The sequence below is a fragment of the Anguilla rostrata genome, chromosome 4 (assembly GCF_018555375.3).
Source record: "Anguilla rostrata isolate EN2019 chromosome 4, ASM1855537v3, whole genome shotgun sequence".
Classification (NCBI taxonomy): domain Eukaryota; kingdom Metazoa; phylum Chordata; class Actinopteri; order Anguilliformes; family Anguillidae; genus Anguilla; species Anguilla rostrata.
This window is the reverse complement of record NC_057936.1, coordinates 61,176,675-61,189,982: the sequence shown is the minus strand read 5'-3', so window position 1 is coordinate 61,189,982 and position 13,308 is coordinate 61,176,675. Positions and strand designations below refer to the sequence as shown.

General features: G+C 45.6%; 1 protein-coding gene across 4 annotated transcripts in view; it reads right to left on the bottom strand.

Annotated features, from left to right (window-relative positions):
- LOC135253902 (RNA-binding Raly-like protein) overlaps positions 1-13,308 on the bottom strand; it is a 153,111-nt gene that overhangs the window by 10,474 nt on the left and 129,329 nt on the right. For all 4 annotated transcript variants that reach the window (XM_064333740.1, XM_064333738.1, XM_064333739.1 and 1 more), the window contains 3 exons: positions 10,640-10,687; positions 7,252-7,427; positions 910-1,023 (listed from right to left, as the gene is read on the bottom strand). In XM_064333740.1, coding sequence (XP_064189810.1) covers positions 910-1,023; positions 7,252-7,427; positions 10,640-10,687 — 338 coding nt within the window. The remainder of the gene's footprint in view (positions 1-909; positions 1,024-7,251; positions 7,428-10,639; positions 10,688-13,308) is intronic.

Here is a 13,308-nt window from a genome sequence, read left to right as displayed (position 1 = left end):
TGTGCAATTGTGCATGAATGCTTTTTGAGAGTCTGCTTTGGTTTCTCCTGCCAAAAAAACACTGTATTGGATTGAGAGAGGAGGAGGAAGAGGGGAAGACAGAGCATGGGGGAGGGCCGGGGGGGGGGGGGTAACTGAGGACTAAGGAAAAGAGAGACAGACAGAAACAGACAGAGTAGACAGCAGGAGCAAGAGAAATGGAGAAAAGAGGGGTGTAGATTTGAGAGAGAGGACGAAGAGGTAGAGACTGACCGTGTACCTGTCAGTTTAGACATATCCATCTCACACCAACGTTTCCAGAGCTCTGAGGAGGGTTTTAGATGGATTCAAATGGGAAGTCGGACACTTGTAAGTCCACATAATATTTTTAAAATGTTTTTGCCAGGCCATACAAAAACTATGTGGTGCAGAGTTACCCAGAATGCTTCTAAATTGAACTGCCATGAGTTCCACATGGATTCACATGCAAATCACATGAGCCAATCACCTGCGTGTGTGGCTTCAGTCGCCTGTGAACTCATAATTGTGGGTGTGGCTTCAGTGACCTATGACCTCACAACCGCGGATATGTCTTTCATGGGTGCATTAAGGGCCCTGGGTGTCCTAAAGAGAAGCCAAACTTATTTATTTCTACATTTGTTAATTATTCATTTTTTGTCCTCTGCTAGTTTTTTTTTTTTTTTTTGTCCTCTAGCTGAGCACATCCATAAGCCCCGCCCACCTGACTGGGATGTACAGGAGAGTGTGATCGAGCGCTGAGGGCTGCGGCTCCCTATCTCCTGCGCTGTCAGAGAGACTGATGGCTGTGTGCGCTTTTAATTTACTTCCCCCCCCCCCCCACCCCTGGCCCCGCCTCGCCCCCCCCCCACCCCTCCCCCCTCGCCCCCCATCCAGACAGGCCCTGCTTACCGGCCTCTATTCGCTGCTGTTTCTCGATCTTCTCCAGCCGCCCTAGGAGCGAGTCGATCTTGGTTTTGATCTGCGTCAGCTCGCGCTTGATCGTCTGGAGCTGGTCGGTCCTCACTGTGGACACACACACACACACACACACACACAGCACACACACAATCACACACACATGCACACAAAAGCTATTATCACACACCACACACAACACACAGCACGCACACACAGCTCGCACGCACCACACATTGACACACACGCACGCACACACATTAACACAAAATGGTATCACCCAAAAACAGAGCAGTGTGTCCATTTTTTTTTACAGACAACGTCGACGTCCATTAGAGCACTGGTGTGAAGAACGGCGTGTCCCGTTTCTCTCCCTAACAGACGGAGAGGCAGGAATCGCACATATGTAGGTAAATACAATACACACAGGCTCACACACTCAATCACACGCGCACACAGACACACACACCTACCTGTGTGTGTGCGTGTGTATGTACAGGTGTGTGTGTGTGTGTGTGTGTGTGTGTGTGCGTAGGCGTATGTGCGTGTGCATGTTTGTTTCTGCATACCTTTTTCACTTTCTGCTTCTTTGTAACAGAACTCAATCTGACACTAGTAGGCCAGGAGCTTGTGCCCTTTCTTCCCTCTCCTGCTCGAGCCGACACACACACACACACACAGAACCAGCAGCGAACGCGGCCCCGGCACCCCGCTTTCCCCGCCTTTGTTTTTAGCCTTTCCATCCACAGAAAAATTCATTTGCTTCAGATGTCAGGGGGGCCAATTTGTGTGACGGTCGGGGTCCGCAGAGAAAAAAAAACAAAAAAAAAAACATTCCAACTGGCTGCTTTCAATTTCCAGATCTTTATGACTTACATCGACCCCACGCTGCTCGACATTAGCCTCACCGCTAGAAGGAAGGCAAAAAAAGAAAAAAGAAAAAGAAAAAAGAAACTTCAAAAGAATACAACAAAATAAAAGTGTGTGTGGGGGGGGGGGGACGTTATCCGAGGCCCGTCTACGAAAACGTCTAATCCCGGGAACGATAAGGCCCTTCAGGCGCCCTGTCACCGCTATCTAACGCCGCTGCCGAGGGCGGCATAATTCACCCAGGGTGTGCCTTGAAGGTGACCGCAGAGTTTATTTCACAGATGTAGAATCACAATTAGGAGGGAGGGAGGGTGGGAGAGGGAGGAGAGAGGGGAGAGAGGGAGAGAAAGAGAGAGAGAGAGAGAATGGAGAGGGGAGAGAGGGAGAGAGAGAGAACGGAGAGGGGAGAGAGGGAGAGAGAGAGAGCGGACAGGAGAGAGCGCAAGAGAGCGGAGAGGAGAGAGAGGAGAGAGAGAGAGAGAGAGCCGAGAGGGAGAGAGAGAGAGGGGGGAGAAAGAGAGAGAGCAGAGAGGGGGGAGAGAGAGAGAGAGAGAGAGAGAGCGAGAGGGGAGAGAGAGAGAGGGGGGAGAAGAGAGAGAGCAGAGGGGGAGAGAGAGAGAGAGAGAGAGGGGGGAGAAGAGAGAGAGCAGAGAGGGGAGAGAGAGAGCGGGCCCCTGGAGTGTACCTGCCTTTCCGGAAGCTTCCTGACTAATGCCGTCGGCGTTTCGTCCCGGTGGTGCACGCAGTTGGAGGCGTGGCCTTTCTTTATCGATCGCCGGGAAGCACCGAGCTCCCTGCCAAAACCCCGCCCAGGTGCAGACAAGGCCTCTCAAAAACGCGCAGACACTACAAATGAGTCACCAGCGCTCCCGGAGGGGACCCGCCTGCCTGAGCACAGTCACATAAGGAGGCTTTGATCACGCCTTTGATCAATTTACTCAACGCCCTATTAGCGTTTTTAAATCAATCGAAAAAAAAAAAATTCGATTGATTTAAAATGTAAAAATCTATCTTCATTACTCAAATTAACTGAGGCGACACAGAACTGAACCTAACTCTCACTCCATTCATTTCCCTCTATCCATTCTCTACCCAGCTTATTTTCTGGTTAGGGTCACACGCGGGGGCTGGAACACATCCCAGCATGCACTGGGCGAGAGGCACGAATCGCAGGGCAGAGACTCTAACTCTACAGAGCAGTTTGTACTTTCCCTTTCCCTTTTTAACTAGGACCATGAGCAGGGCCTACTCAGGCAAAGAGCCCCTCCCACTAGCTCTACTGATTGGTCAGGGTGACAAGGGGGAGGTGTTTCCATTGCTATGTGGATCTTAACGCAAAAAAAAAACAGCCAAACCATTCGGGGCTTTCCAAAAGCTCGGCTATCAACTCTAAAAGCCTGGACCAACCTCAAGAAACCGTATTTGGCAGGAAGTGTGGAAAAAAATCTCACTGTCAATCAAGCTGGAAGCCAATCGTGCGGCACCGTCTGATGTGTCCACAAACTTAAAAGTCCATTTACAACAGCACCGTTCCTGGATCCCTCCCTGGGGAGGGTGAAATATGCACAGGCCAGTCAGCACTTTCTGCTTTATGAATCTTGTTGTGGTATTTCTACGCACCAAAAAAAAAAAAAAAAAAAAAAAAAAAAGGATTTTGTCTTTAAGGGACCAACGCGTTTGGACTTGGACTTGGTGCAAAGCACACGTTTTCTGTTTTGTGTTCTGTATTTTTGTCTTCTGCAGTTCTACAAACCTGAACCCCTAAGATCTAGCAAGTGAGGTTATAAAAAAAATAAAAAATAAATAAAAACTTCCCAGTATGAAGAAAAAAAAAAAACCATTCAGACAGTGGCGAGAAAAACACAGCGGGTGGGAAGAAATCTCAGTAACTCGGATATGAGAAGAGGGGGCTCCTCCACAGGCCGACCCTGTGTCAACAGTATAATTCAATACTCCTGCACTTGGACAAGGTATTCCACATGCATTTCATCAGCGAATACATGTGAGCCTGCATAAACAGACAGCCGTGAAACAGAAGACGTGTCTGCAATCCTGGGTAGGTCTGCTAAGAGTGTATTCTGTTATACACTCTTTGGTCTGGCTCGGTGCCCCATACAACTCTTAAAAGCAGGGAAAATAAGCAGCGTGTTCTCATCTTCACGCATCCTTACGATCTCATATTCTTCACGCAATGCAACATCACTGATGCTGTCAGTGAAATACATCTACTAATATATCTGAAATGTATATTTTCATATGTACTGTAGTTATGCTTTACGCGTTCACGTCGTGTTCAGTGAAACGTTACGTTGAAGTGCCTCAGACACGAAAGAAAAGAGGAACAGATGACAGGCGCTATGGGAGTCATGTGACTCGGATCTGAGGTAGCCAGCCGTGGCGAGAGAACGGGCGAGCGAGCAAACGAGAAAGAGAGAGAGAGGGGAGGGAATAAGAGAGAGAGAGGGAATCTGAGGGACAGTTGTGACCCTCATTGTTAATAAATCATAATGAATTGTCATTTGTTGTTGTATTAATGTTGTTCTTAAGTTCATGTATTTGCATGTACTTGTAAGGAGTTTTTTTTTTTTTTAAATATAACTTATGGCATTACACTGCATGTTATGTACATTCTAATGTGAGAGAGAGAGAGAGGGGGGAGGGAATCAGAGAAAGAAAAAGAGAGGGAGGGAGGACGAGAGATTATCATCGCCGAATAAATATGAAATGAAATGATGTGAATTTCCCTGAAACGGCCTCCCCTGTGGTTTTCCCCGTCAGTCCGGGCCTCAGAGATCGCGTCGAGTTCGGCGATCTGAAAATCGTGCTCGCCGACCGTCACGCGTCTCGGCCCCGTCTCACGCCCACGCGCTAAAGCACATCTCACGGCACATAACAGGGCCGCCACTGCAAAAACAAAGCCCCTCCAATGTAGCATCACAAAATGAGATTGGCTCATAAACATTACAGAGACTGTTATTATGTTAGTATGCTATTATTACTACTGTTTATGTGTATGTATGTATGTATGTATGTATGTATGTATATATATTGTGTGTGTGTGTGTGTGTACCCGCATGTGTATATGTATATATACGATCACATTATTCATTTTTTACTGTTCGTCAGCTGATGTTTCACGTTCCTTGTTATGTTTTGGCAATACAAATGCAAATTTTGTCATGCCAGAAAAGCACTTTGAGTTTGAATTTGACTGTCGATTGGCTGCCTATGTTTTACAGAACCCCCCCCCAGTCCATGATCTCAATGCTCCCCCCCCCACCCCCACCTGTGAAAACGCAATAAATCTCTCTTCAGCCACCTGACCGAGGTCGGCAACCCAGTGATTTTCACAGGTAACAGCTATTGCCAAAAAATCAGTGCTTTCTGGCTGGCTCTTGTTGTTTGTCGATAAGAAGCACAGAGCATTTTGTAAGTTATCAGGAACTTCAGCTGCTCGTTTTGAGCTCAAAGACAGACAGGCTCGACTCTCACAGCAATTCTGGATCAGCACACCGACCGTGACATCTCCTTGAATTCTATCCTTTCATTAAAAAAATAAAATAAAATAAAATAAAATAAAATAAAAAAATATTCTGCTGTGTACAGCCACATTTTCAGCTGCATTACAAATCATTCTGTAGATCCTTCTCTGGTGTTTTTTTGTTGTTGTTGTTTTTTTTTTTGGTGTAGGCTTAAGATGAATAACATTTTTCTGTTCTAAACGCTCAAGTGCTTTTGTGAGTTGCTCTGAATCGCTACAAGATGTAGCATTTCACAACACTTTGATGTGGCTCACGCGCCGTGAAAGCGAAGGCAGAGAACCCGGGGGCAGAGAGCCGCGCGCCCAAACAGGAGGAAAATTAAACGCGCCGAGAAAAAAAAGTCTGCGATAACAAATCTCGCAGACGCTTTTGCCGGAGGGGCCCCGCAGACGGCGGTCCACCGACCGAGCCTCCGCGCCCTCCAGCCGTTCGCTTTTAGGATTTAAATCTTAAATCTTGTTCACTTATGCAAATGCGGACAAAAGATGGGTTTCGGGCGCAAACGTTCACTTTTCATTTTCTCCTCCGTCTCGCGCTCGCCAGCCTCCGTAGCATTCCAGATGACATCCCATTTTTTCCTGCGTGCGCCTGCTATCTCTCCGAGGGGTTTATTTCTATAATCTAGCGTTGGTGTTTTACGCATACCAAGTACCGCGCTGACAGGAGACAAAGACCGGGGGGTGACATCAGGCCAGAAGCATCGACATCAGGTCTCCTCCCCCTTCCAATGACATCACAGAGAGGAAGGGGGAGGGGTCTATGCGGCGGACCTCGACAGCGCCGTGGAACTTCGCCTCAAAACTTCTTCAGAAGACTTTTTTTTAAGCTTCAGCTGCCAATAGGCATCGTTTTTTTTCAGTAATTACGCATCGACGCATGTATTGGATTCACGCTCGAGAAAAAAAAAACAAAAGCAGAATAAAATGAACTCTGGGGTTGGCTGGGAGAATCCCACAGTGCGCTCGTCGAGAGATGGATCGCCACCCACGACCGAACGGGCTTTAATTCGGATACTTTCGACCCGCTGATCCTATTTAATTTTCACAAAAAAAAAGCGAGGGCTGGAAGAGGACAGAACAATGGAGGCGCAGGTCTTTTCAGCGAAAAGGGGGGAAACGCGGACAACGGCAAACGCCTGAGACCAGGCCCGAGCCCCCAAAAGGCTGAGGGAAATCGATGTAAGCCGGTCCGGAGACCGAATAATCCCCCCCTCCCCTCCCCCCCGAGCGCTTTCTGCGTCGTCCCTGGCGACGGCGGTCGCTCAGGTGTGGCGGGAGATAAGAGGGGCCTGGCTAAAGCCTTTAGCGCCGACTGAAACGGGCGCGGTCAGCGGGCAGCGGGCAGTGGGCAGCGGTTGGGACCGCACAGCTCATTTAGCCCTGGCGAGACCACAGCCAACCGCCAGGCCAGGATTTATCATTCTTTAGTCCGCGGCTGCATTTATTCAGCCGATAAGCTCAGTTCCAAATGAACAGCTTAGCGAGTTGGGTGGGTGGGGATTTTGGTGCGTGTGTATGCGTGTGTGTGTGTGTGTTTGTGTATTAGTTGTTATCTGAGATTTGAGGATTCAAAGTAAGGTTGTATTTGGTGGTTAAGATTGCAGAGTGGAGAGGGAGTTGAAGTAGGACTTGTGTTTGAGGCTTGAAGTAAAACTTGGATTTGGGGTTGAGGGTCGTGGGTTAGATTTGGGGTTGAGGGTTGGATTTGGGGTTGAGGGTCGTGGGTTAGATTTGGGGTTGAGGGTTGGATTTGGGGTTCAGGGCTGAGGGTTGTGGGTTGGATTTGGGGTTGCGGGTCATGGGTTAGATTTGGGGTTGAGGGTTGGATTTTGGGTTTGGGGTTGAGGGTTGGATTTTGGGTTTGGGGTTGAGGGTTGGATTTGGGGTTCAGGGCTGAGGTTTGGAGGGGTTGACGGCAGACCTACATTTGGGCCCAGAGGAGGAGGAGGAGGAGCTGGAGGTGGCCAGTCTGGAGGAAGAGGAGGAGCTCTTGACAGGGAAGGTCTTGCCCCGGCGCGTGGAGGGCACCACCACCTGGGAGCGCTTCAGCGGGATGGCGGCCCGCGGAGGGGGGGCCACGCGGCCATGGTAGTCAAACAGCCTGGAGACAAAAAAAAAAAAAAAGGGGGGGGGGGAGGGTGTTTTTAAAATCACCTCTTAAAGAGCAGGACCCCAATTTACACACACAAACACACTTCATCTGTCTGTCTTTATTTTCAGCTGAGTCTTTCCACTCCCCCCCCCGCCCCCAAATAGACTAAATTTCTCATTTCCCTGAGAAAATGGCCTGTGTGAAGCACTGTGACAACTTATTCTGTGAACGATGCCATCCGTCTATCCATCCATCCATTATGTATACCCTGGGCAGGGTCACGGTGGGTGCTGGAGCTTATCCCAACGTAAATTGGGCGAGAGGCAGGAATACACCCTGGACAGGCCGCCAATCCATCGCAGGAAACACACACCACTCACTCACACACTAATGCCTACGGACAATTTAGAGTCTCCAATTGGCACAACCTGCATGTCTTTGGACTGCAGGAGGAAACCGGAGTACCTAGAGGAAACCTCACACAGACACGGGGAGAACATGCAAACTCCACACAGGATGGCCCAGGCCGAATTATGATGCCATACAAAAATACTAAAATATTTGATTGACTGACTGATTTATCAATTGATCAACTGGCATCTAAGGCAAGGATGGGAAGCACCCTTTGTATAGAAGTGGAGATAAAAACACTGAAATGTATCTTGTTACAAAATACAAATAAATGTAGAATAAACAAGGAAGTATCCATCTGTCTTGCACTTCAGCCAATCATGGCAACAGTGCAGCGTGGGAAAATGTCCAATTCTTCCCACACTGCCTCAATTGTTTTTTTGTTTTTAAAAAAAATGTATTTACTTTTATTTCAATTTTTAATTCCCCCTGGAAGGCAGCCATTGTGTAGCGCAGTGCGACAGATTGTCCGGGTCTCTGGGAAAACAGACCCTGAGCCATCGGGGGTGGTCATGCGTCCTTTTCCTTGAAATGCTCTTGAGACTCAAACAGGAAAAAAAGCTTTCGAACTGACATGCGAGATACTGATCACGTACATGTTATTTATATATAAAAATTATAGTTATTTAATGAACCACTGAGCCAGCAATTGGGTGCCACACACATGCACACAAACTGCATGCACGTACGCACACATGCACACGGACACACACACAAATATGGATATGGCATATTTATCATAGATTATGGCCAACTGCCAAGCCAACGTACAAGATACAAAGTCAAGTCAGGTCTCCAGACCTTTTAGAGAGCTTTGAAATATGCATCCAGAGTGTGTCATGCCAGATTTCTCATCTTTTCTAAGTGTTAAAGTCTCTTTTATTTTCTTTTTTTAAACATTGGTGCATTTAGGAGGTTGTTAATGTTTCATGAGCAGCTTCTCCCCATTAAATCCTCAGAACATTTAATCATTTAATGGGCTCTCTCTTCCTTTCTCTCTCGCTCTCTCTCACACACTCACACTCTCTCTCACACTCTCTTTCTCACACACTCTCTTACACACACTCTCTCTCTCTCTCTCTCTCTCATTCTCTCTCTCACAAACACACCCTCTCTTATACACACACACTTTCTCTCTCGCTCTCCCTCTTTCCCTTTATCTCAATCATTCTCCTTCACTCACCCCCCCCCCATTTGAGGCAAGACTCAAAATCAAGATTTTTTAAAAAAGGGGGGGGGGGGGAGGGGGGAGAGACACATGAAAACATCACACGATTACTTTGGCCTGAATATCTTGATTCACTCCGCCTGTTTGACATTTGCAGAATGTCTCTCTTGTGATGATCCTTATACAATGAACCAATCATGAGAAAGCAGCAGAGAGGCAGTAAAAAAGCTAAAATTTTTTATATGTTTTTATCTTTTTTTCTTAAATAAATTAACTCTTCTCTCCACATTTCTGAATATTTCATTCCAGTCTTTTCATTTCATGTTCCACTCTTTATGTTGAATAACAAAAACATTTTGTTGAACAGGAATCGATTTTGTGACACAAAAGAAAGGGGGGAAGTTCTCAGCATATTATTGAAATATCTTCAACCTGCTTTAACTTGAAGTCGCTCTTCCAGTAGAAAGGAAGAAAAAGAAAAACATCTACACTTTGTTACATCTGGATGAAAGCTGTCCTGATTCAGAGAATCGGCTCAATGGTATTTCTATGTGAAGTGAGAGTGGCCATTAAACAGGTTTTTAAAAAATTACTTTTAGTGAATGCTTTTGATTGGCCCGGACAGTTTTATTGTATGTTTGATTGGCTCAGACAGTTTTAGTGCACATTTTTCAATTGGTCCACACAGATTGAGCGTATACTTTGGATTGGGCCTGACAGATTTACAGCATGCTTTTTTTACGAGCACGGGACGCTTTTATTGCACATTTCTAATTGCCCGAGACAGCTTTAGTGTAGTAGCCTGATTGGCTGAGGCTTTTCGTCTTTAAGGCTTTAAATTAGACTTTTAGAGTTTGAGCTTGCAATAAAGGGTATTTTATATATCAACAGAAGTTGTGGAGGACCTGTCTGCTTTGCGATGGCAGGTAGGAGATGTGTTCAGGGGATATGTGATCTAAAGCAGGAGCAGTTTTATATAACTCCAAAGCAGCTTTATACAGCAATGTTACCCCTGCAGAGGCTGTGTGTGTGTGTGTGTGTGTGTGTGTGTGTGTGTGTTTATTATCCAATTATTCTGCAAAAGAATTACATTTAACCTTATTTTTGGTTGGAACTATGATGCATGCAATCTGTGTTCAACAGGTAGTAAATGTAGTATCTGGCCCAATATATATAAAAAAAATATTTATGTTTATAACTTTGAATAAAATACTTTGAATAGTGTTGAATAAACGCTAAAAATGAATCTGTTCATGTACAGACGTGGCCTGTAAACAAAGCATTGTGGCTTTGGAGTTGTAAATGGCTGTCTGGTTGTCAGAAAAAAACAAAAACATACACTAAAACTGTGTGGACCAGTTGGAAATAGCACACTGAAATTGAAATTACATTTTTTTTTTTTTTACCCAGGAAGTTAATGGTCCCTTTAAACGACCTTTTTACACAATTTAAGGTCCAAATAAATGATAAACCTTTCAAAGCACTGAAGCAAACACTGATATTTAAAAAAAAATTCTACACAGGCACCCAGCTCAGCCATCTACAGTCTGGTCTTCAGATGAGCGTTTTGTGTGACTGTCACTAGAGCCACGGCGGTCAGTTGAGTGTCATGCGACAGCAGCCAAGGGAAGGGCATACGTACCGGTTGTAGAAGTCATCCCTGTAGTAGTCATAATCGAACTCATAGCCGCTGCAAAGAGACCAAAGAAAATAGTGAGTGAATACAAAAATAAATCAGCAAATGAGTTCCATCACCAGGATGCTTTTGAATTTTGTATTTCTTCAAAATATACAGTGTACAGTCAGAACAGATTTTCAGATAGAGAGGGTTTAAAAAAAAAACAAAAAAACATTTTGCCTTCTGTTAAGGTAGGACATTTTTGTTCTGAAGTACCCTACCATGGGGTCTACTCTGCAGGGTGTCTGTGAGAACAAATTCTCCTGGTAGTGTATTTCCGGACAAAAACTATTTCCCCAAGCATTTTTAGGGGATGGGATCTAGACAAGACACACCCTCCTACAGGGTCACTTGACCTCCACACACCATAATGCCAAAGCCTGTAGGTCTGAAATGGTTCATTCCAATCTATTTATTATTTTCAGTCCTCTCATCCTTGCACCCTTTCCCTCGCTCCTTAGCTCCACCCCCCGGAGGACGCGAGGAGGAGATGCAAGGAATGATGGGATACGAGGACAGAGGAATCTAGGCAACACGCGTATGAGGCAAATGGAACGTCCTCGCCAAGTCAAGCGTCAGTTTGAAACCGACGTCAGTTACAGACGTGGCAGACGTGGAGAGGTGGATCCACAGGTGGATCGTTTATACGTCAACAAAAAAAAAAAAACTTAAGCAAAAGCTGCACTCTCGTATCCTCACTCCTCGCTCCTTCGAGGCGCATTTAATGGTTTTGAGTGTCCTTAAAGACGGTGAACCTCAGTTGACGTCACTCAAGGACCGGAGAGACGAGGTCGGATAAAATAAGCGATTGGAATGAACCCAAGGTCTTTCAGACCAACCTCAACTCAATTCACGCCATCTGACGACTTTGGATCCTTTACTTTCTTTCTTCTTTTCCATTATTTGCCCTGTTTTCAATTAATGACAACCACACAGACACACACACACACAATCTAAAACAAAAAAGATATTCATACAGTTTAATTACAAGCAACAGGAAAAAGTCATTACTTAACAGGAGTGACACGCTCATTTTGGTAATCTCCCGTTTCAGTTTATGCGTCCCTAATTATCTGGATGCATAAATGGATGTTTTATTCTGCATTGTTAAGATGCTAATTAAATTTTAATGAATCTGCCTGATTTCCTCGGTGACATTAAAACCAAATTAACGAACGAATAAATAAAACATAGCTAACGAAGGAGGAAAAATTATAACGTCCGGACGATTTGCATGTTGCAAAACCAGCCACAGCACGAGCGCGTCTGCGGAGTGGGATTAATTAAGCAGAGCGTGGACAGCACGGTTTCTGTTGCGGGGTAGCGACAGCGTTGCTGTCCTTGTTGTTCTGACACTGCAGACAAGAACACAAACACGTGTGCCGCTTTTACATTCTAATGAAGTTTAACAGAGACGGGGCAGTCTGTGTGCGCTCGCATGCTTGCCTATGAGCGTGTGCGTGTGTGTGTGTGTTAGTTTCACGTGTGTGTATGTGTGGTGTCTGTTCCCGTTATTATTGTGTGCGTGTGTGTGTTAGTTTCACGTGTGTGTATGTGTGGTGTCTGTTCCCGTTATTATTGTGTGTGTGTGTGCATGTGTGCGTGTGTGTGTGTGTTAGTTTCACGTGTATAGGTGTATGTGTGGTGTCTGTTCCTGTTATTATTGTGTGTGTGTGTGTGTGTGTGTGTGTGTGTGTGTTAGTTTCACATGTATGGGTGTATGTGTGGTGTCTGTTCCTATAATTATTGTGCGTGTGTGTGTGTGCGTGTGCGTGTGCATGTGCGTGTGCGTGTGTGTGTGCATGCATGCGCATGCATACAGGTGTGTTTAAGGATTGTGAGCACGTTGCGTCCTAAAGCAGCACTGTTGCATAGGCTATGTGATTCCAAACCCAACCATCAGCTGCTTTGATTAACTGGTCTGATCATAATGCAGGTCATATACTGAGCATGCTGATCATATCCAGGCCCAGATAATGCCAACGTCACCTGCACTAAAGCCTGAGGGACTCGAGGGTTTTGGGAGGACATTTAAGAGGCCAGACTGCGGCTCAGTGGAATAAGAAAACCGAAATTAAAGGCTCAGAGGAAACTGAAATTGCTGTTCTAGATCTTACCTGTAAACAGCAGAAATTGCTGGTCTAGATCTTACCTGTAAACAGCAGAAATTGCTGGTCTAGATCTTACCTGTAAACAGCTGAAATTGCTGGTCTAGATCTTACCTGTAAACAGCAGAAATTTCTGGTCTAGATCTTACCTGTAAACAGCAGAAATTGGTGGTCTAGATCTTACCTGTAAACAGCAGAAATTTCTGGTCTAGATCTTACCTGTAAACAGCAGAAATTGCTGGTCTAGATCTTACCTGTAAACAGCAGAAATTTCTGGTCTAGATCTTACCTGTAAACAGCAGAAATTGGTGGTCTAGATCTTACCTGTAAACAGCAGAAATTTCTGGTCTAGATCTTACCTGTAAACAGCAGAAATTGCTGGTCTAGATCTTACCTGTAAACAGCAGAAATTTCTGGTCTAGATCTTACCTGTAAACAGCTGAAATTGCTGGTCTAGATCTTACCTGTAAACAGCTGAAATTGCTGGTCTAGATCTTACCTGTAAACAGCTGAAATTGCTGGTCT